We start from the raw sequence: 5,266 nt of genomic DNA, 5'->3' as shown, positions 1-5,266 counted from the left end.
TCCTCGTCTAAACTTCCCTTTTATTCCCTAAATAACTTGGGCCTTCCTGGCCAGTTTGAACCAGATTTGACAAAGTACTAGAGATGTCCAAGATATTAAGTACTTACAGCTGCCTTAGGAAGGGGTGGGGGGAGGGGGACGCACAGAGATCTCGGCAAGTGCTCGACCTTTCACGCTGACACTGGAGAACTCGCACTGGGGCGTTTCTGACGTAAATGCACCGAGCAGAGCTTCGGGCGGCGCCTGAACATCCTTATCAGCGAATCCAGCTGCGTGACCGCGGGGGGCCTTTGGCTCTGCTGAACCTGCTCGTAGGGCCGGGTTTGCCCTCGGTGGGGAAGGCTGGGCCGCGCGGGAATGCGTCCTGCAGACGGCTGAACCCGCGCCYGGGCTCACCGGGATGAGAGCGAACGGCGCTGGGTTTGGACCGCGGAGCTCGGTTGCAGGTGGGGACATGCAGGTGTAGCTGTGTCCTCCAGAGGGGAAGCAGGGGGGTTCAGGGCCTGATACGTGATGCTGGAGACTTACTTGAGTGTTAGTGCAGGAATAAGTGAATTTTGCCAGTAAAGAAGCATGCAGGAGCTGGACAGGAGCAACAGGGACCCGTGTGAGGCCGTGACAAGGACTCGAGGGTTTGCATTTGACCGCTGAGCAACAGCGTGGGGTGGCAAGAGCCTCCGTACCCCACCAGCACCATCRCCAGGAGCCGCTTCATTGAACGCCCCGGGACTGTGCCGGCTGCCCTTCCCTGAGCCAAGAGACGGGTCCGTGCACTGGGGGCTGTGGTTTCCTTTCTGAGTTTAATAAACTAGAATAATTTATTTGACAGAACACGGAAACGTCACGGATATACGGTGGAGAAACCAAAGAAGCAAGTATCGACGGACAGTACAAAGTAACCGCTTTACAAAAAAAAAAAAACAAAAAAAAAAACCCAAAAAAACAAAACAAAAAAGGTACCACGCTGCCCAGTCAGGTTTACCCAAAAATAACAGGGGTCTCAGCTTGGTGCACCCCCRGACGGGGAGGATGGAGCTATCTGCACCGAGGTGTGTGKGGGGGAGAGCGCTCCGAAATGACCCTCCTTGCGGCTGAGAAGAGGCGTTTGCACCCGATCTCAGGGAAAGCAATCGCAYGGCCGACGGCTGCTCAGGAGGAATTTSGGGGTTTGCGGGGGGGGGGGAGCGATGCTCACCCATCCCGTTGCCTCCAAACCCCCGGGGGGGGCAAGCCGAGCCCGCGGCAGGGTTATTCGGGCGCGGGAGCCGCCGGCGTGGGCCGGGCTCGCCCCTCGGGAAAGCGCTCCGAAGGTGCGGGGACGGGAGCGGTGCCGAGCGCCGGCGGCGATTCCCCCCCCCCAACACCTCCTCCTGGCTCCAGCACCGCTCAGGATGTGCCCACAGACCTGCACGGGAAACAGCAGCTCAGGCAGCTGGATGGAGAGTGACGACACGGCACAGCTGGACGGTTATAGTTGCTGTCGCGATCGGGTGATCCATAGGCTCCCGGTACAGGTAGAAAACAAAATTAATAATCATACAAAATAGAAGCAGCCTAATGCGCAGGTGTTGCTGGAGCAAGCCGGCGCGGGGCGGYGGCGGCGGCCGGGCGGACGCCGCTTATCTGTCGTTGAGCTGCGGGGAGTTTGCGCGMTCCTCCTCTTCCTCCTTGTCGTCCTTCATGCCTTTGAGCCGCTGCCGGGCGAAGTCTTCGAACACGATGTCGTCGTCGCTGGCGGGGAACGCAAGGGAGCGAGCGTTAGCGGGAGGCCGACCGCCAGGCTGCCGGCGGCGGCGTTCCGGCTCGCCAGGAGAGAGCGGTGGAAGGACGCCACAAGCCGCGGCGCCTGCTCTTCGGCGCGGGCTTTTGCAGCRCTTGGAGGCTCTTAAACCCTTTGCAAGCTGCCTGATTTGCAAAAAATCTCAGCACCGCTTGCTTTCTGCACCCCCCCCCAATAGCCCCCAAATCGGCTGCTGTCTCGGCGCTTGCTCCGCATGCAGCCCGGGAACGGTTTGCAACCCGGGGACCTCTCCRATGGCCGCGTCCCCTCCCGCAACGCAGCCGCCCAGGCCCGAAACGGAGCCGGTGCAACGCGGCCGCCGCGGCATCCCGGCCGTCGGGGTGCAAACGCGCCTGCGCCGCGGCCCCCTTTGCATGCATGTCCCCCCCACCCCGTCACCCCAAAGTCACCACCACGACGCGCCGGCGCTTTATCACTGCGATTCTCCTGTTTGGAAAGACATGCAATTTGGGGGACGGAGGGACACATGCATTAATGGTTACGCGTGCAGCGATCAGCGCCGTCAGCCGTCCCCGCGGCAGTGGCACGGCACGAGTTAGCGGGGTGACATGCGAGCGCGCGCGCGCGCCGATCGCCGGCAAGTTACACGCGAACGATTCGCGTTCCCATACGGAGCCCGGCGGCGGGTTTTTTTTCTCTTACTTTGTGTCAAGTTCTATCAGATTTGTATCTATGGGAGCTTCGTTCTCTGGAACTGAACACAGCGAAGGGTGGCACAGGGTGAGTCCCCGAAAAAAAAAGACCACACGTGAGGTTCCCCCTAACCCGGTTGAGCCCGCGAGGGGGCTGCGCCCGGGGCCGGCACTCACCGTCCCGGTGCGCCGGCTCCTCCTTGGGCTTGGGGTGCATCAGCGTGAAGGGCAGCTCCACCGCGACGTCGCTGCAACGGGAGAGCGGGGGGCCGCCGTCAGGAGCGGCGGGGGGGCAAAGCAGGGAGGACGGGGTTGGGTGGTGGGGGGGACACGAGCTCAGCGCGCAAAGCTGGGGCTGCCGGCCAAAAATTTGGGTGCTTTCCACATGCTTTTATGACTTTCGAGCTTTTCCTTTTAGCCCCCCCAACCGGTGCAGGATGAGGATTCGGGAGCAGGGACGGGGTGGGAAGGAGRGAAGGGAGGAGGCGCAAGGATGGCGTTACCTGGAGGCAAGGTCTCCCAGCAGGCTGCCGCGAGGCGAAGGAGATGACAAATTAGTCACCGCTCGCGCGCCCAACGCGGCCCCCCCCCCTCCCAAAACCGCCTGGCCCGGCCCCGAAGCGCCGGGGACTCACCCTCCTCGCGACACCACCAGCTTCACCTTCACTTTGTAGGAGACGATGATGCCCAGGATCTCCTTATTGGCGCCGTCTCTCAATCTGGAGGAAAGGGCGGGCGGGTTGAGCGAGGAGATGGCCATGAGCACCCATCGCACCCCCCCGGGATGTGTCGGGTCTCCTCCTCCCCGGGCATCCCCTTGGCCACCAACAGCAACGGCTCCGGGAAGCCGGAGCAAGCCATGGGCTCGCTCGGACGCTTGGACTAGTGCATGAGCACAAAGTGGCTTGTTTTCCCCCCAAAAAACCCAGGTGTTCTCCAAGATGGAGGCCCCAAGCCGGGAGCAAGGTGGAGGACGGGGTCTCACAGCGTGCTGGAGGCCAGGTTGGTGTCCTCGTGCTTGAGCTTGCCGTCGAGCGCCAGCCCACGCTTCTCCCGGTTGTTGGCGAGGAAGGGCGTCAGCGTGTAGACCTTGCAGAACGTCGAGCTCGGGGCCACCACGTCGCTGCGGACGGCAGCGCCCGTCAGCCGGAGCCCCGAACCCCCCCCCGCCGCGGGAGCATCCTCTGCGCAAAGAGCCTCTGCTCCACCAGCACGGGGCTGGATACTGCCAACAAAACCGCCCGGATTGCCACGAAAAAGGTTCCCACCGAGCCCATCCGGGACCTGCAAGCCGGCCGGACCGCGCTGCCTTTGGCCGACCGACGCAAGAGGCGACGGGAGGCTGAGCCGCGAGATGCCACCTCTCCGCGTGCCCAAGGTCCAGCTGCCACGGGGCAGCGCGGCCACGGACGGACCGCGGTCGCCGGGGGGACCCATCGCGGGGCCGGGCGCTACTCACTCGGCGTCCTCCACCGCCACGGGGCACTTGTACTGGGCGGTGTTGAAGAGGCAGATGTCGGCGTACTGGCGCACTGGGGTGGGAGAGAGGTGAGGTTGGGTCAGGGTTGGGGGCAGCTCCCGTGGGTGCTGCTGCGGRAACCCCACGGATCCGGAGCCGGGACGTCCCGGGGGACGCGGCAAGGACCAGGGGCAAAACTCACCGGAGATTTTGATCTTCTTCACCGTCTTGTTGGTGTTGTTGGTGACGTGGACGTTGACGCTGATGGGCTCCCCGTGGTAGTAGATCTGCGGGGCGCGAAGGACAGCGGAGCCCGTGAGGTCCCCGGCCGCCCCGCGAGCGGATGCCGGGAGCCGCAACGGGGCTGCGCTACCTCCTTGTCCAGGGACGCCTCGAGGTGCAGCGGCTTGTCCGACATGAGGAACTGCCGGGTGGTCTCGGCCATGGGCTGGGGGCCRGGTCGCTCCGGGGCGTACTGCACCTTGCGGATCACCAGGCGCACCGAGTTCCTGCGGGGCATTGCCAGAAGAGAACCCAGGCGTCCGGGGGCCAAGAGGGCAGCTCTGGCCGCCCGTTTTCTTGGCCCGTCTCAGCCCAAATCCCTTCTGCGCTGTTAAGTCAGAATAACCTTCTGCGAGGTCCCGGCAGCAGGGCTCCCCTCCGGGGACTGTCCCCTGCCAAGGACGCTTGTCCAAGGCTGGGAGTGAGGGCAGCCCTGCGGGACGGGCAGCAGGCCTGGCTGGGCACATGTCGGGCTGCGCGTCCCCACGAGATGGCAGGGTTGGTCTCCCCGCCCGGAGCTGCAGTGAGCATCTGCGTCCCAGCCCCGACCGGGAGAACATCTCCATCCCAGCCCCATCCTGGAGAACATCTCCATTCCAGCCCCATCCTGCAGGACATCTCCATTCCAACCCTGTCCTGCAGGACATCTCCATCCCAGCCCCATCCTGCAGGACATCTCCATTCCAACCCTGTCCTCCAGGACATCTCCATCCCAGCCCCATCCTGCAGGACATCTCCATCCCAACCCCATTCTGGAGGTCATCTCCATCCCAGGCCCATCCTGGAGAACATCCCTGTTGCAGCCCCATCCTGCAGGACATCTCCATTCCAACCCCATTCTGGAGGACATCTCCATCCCGGCCCCATCCTGGAGAACATCTCTGTTGCAGCCCCATCCTGCAGGACATCTCCATCCCAGCCCCACACTAGAGGACATCTCCATCCCAACGCCATTCTGGAGGACATCTCCATCCCAGCCCCATCATGGAGAACATTCCTGTTGCAGCCCCATCCTGCAGGACATCTCCATCCCAGCCCCATACTACAGGACATCTCCATTCCAACCCCATTCTGGAGGACATCTCCATCCCA

At 63.1% G+C, this 5,266-nt stretch overlaps 1 protein-coding gene across 4 annotated transcripts in view; it reads right to left on the bottom strand.

Annotated features, from left to right (window-relative positions):
* ARRB1 (arrestin beta 1) overlaps positions 1–5,266 on the bottom strand; it is a 13,057-nt gene continuing 7,791 nt past the window's right edge. Inside the window, exons 8-16 of one of the 4 annotated variants that reach the window (XM_026079277.1) lie at positions 4,266–4,401; positions 4,095–4,179; positions 3,893–3,965; positions 3,419–3,556; positions 3,069–3,152; positions 2,937–2,960; positions 2,611–2,681; positions 2,444–2,495; positions 1–1,731 (exon numbers count right to left, since the gene is read on the bottom strand). In XM_026079277.1, the coding sequence (XP_025935062.1) occupies positions 1,620–1,731; positions 2,444–2,495; positions 2,611–2,681; positions 2,937–2,960; positions 3,069–3,152; positions 3,419–3,556; positions 3,893–3,965; positions 4,095–4,179; positions 4,266–4,401 (775 nt within the window). In that variant the 3' untranslated portion in view covers positions 1–1,619. The remainder of the gene's footprint in view (positions 1,732–2,443; positions 2,496–2,610; positions 2,682–2,936; positions 2,961–3,068; positions 3,153–3,418; positions 3,557–3,892; positions 3,966–4,094; positions 4,180–4,265; positions 4,402–5,266) is intronic. The other 3 variants (XM_026079279.1, XM_026079278.1, XM_026079280.1) reach the window with 3 other exon arrangements.

The sequence above is a fragment of the Apteryx rowi genome, unplaced genomic scaffold (genome assembly GCF_003343035.1).
Source record: "Apteryx rowi isolate R43461 unplaced genomic scaffold, aptRow1 scaffold_498, whole genome shotgun sequence".
In the NCBI taxonomy this organism is placed as follows: domain Eukaryota; kingdom Metazoa; phylum Chordata; class Aves; order Apterygiformes; family Apterygidae; genus Apteryx; species Apteryx rowi.
This window is presented reverse-complemented; position numbering and strand designations above follow the sequence as displayed.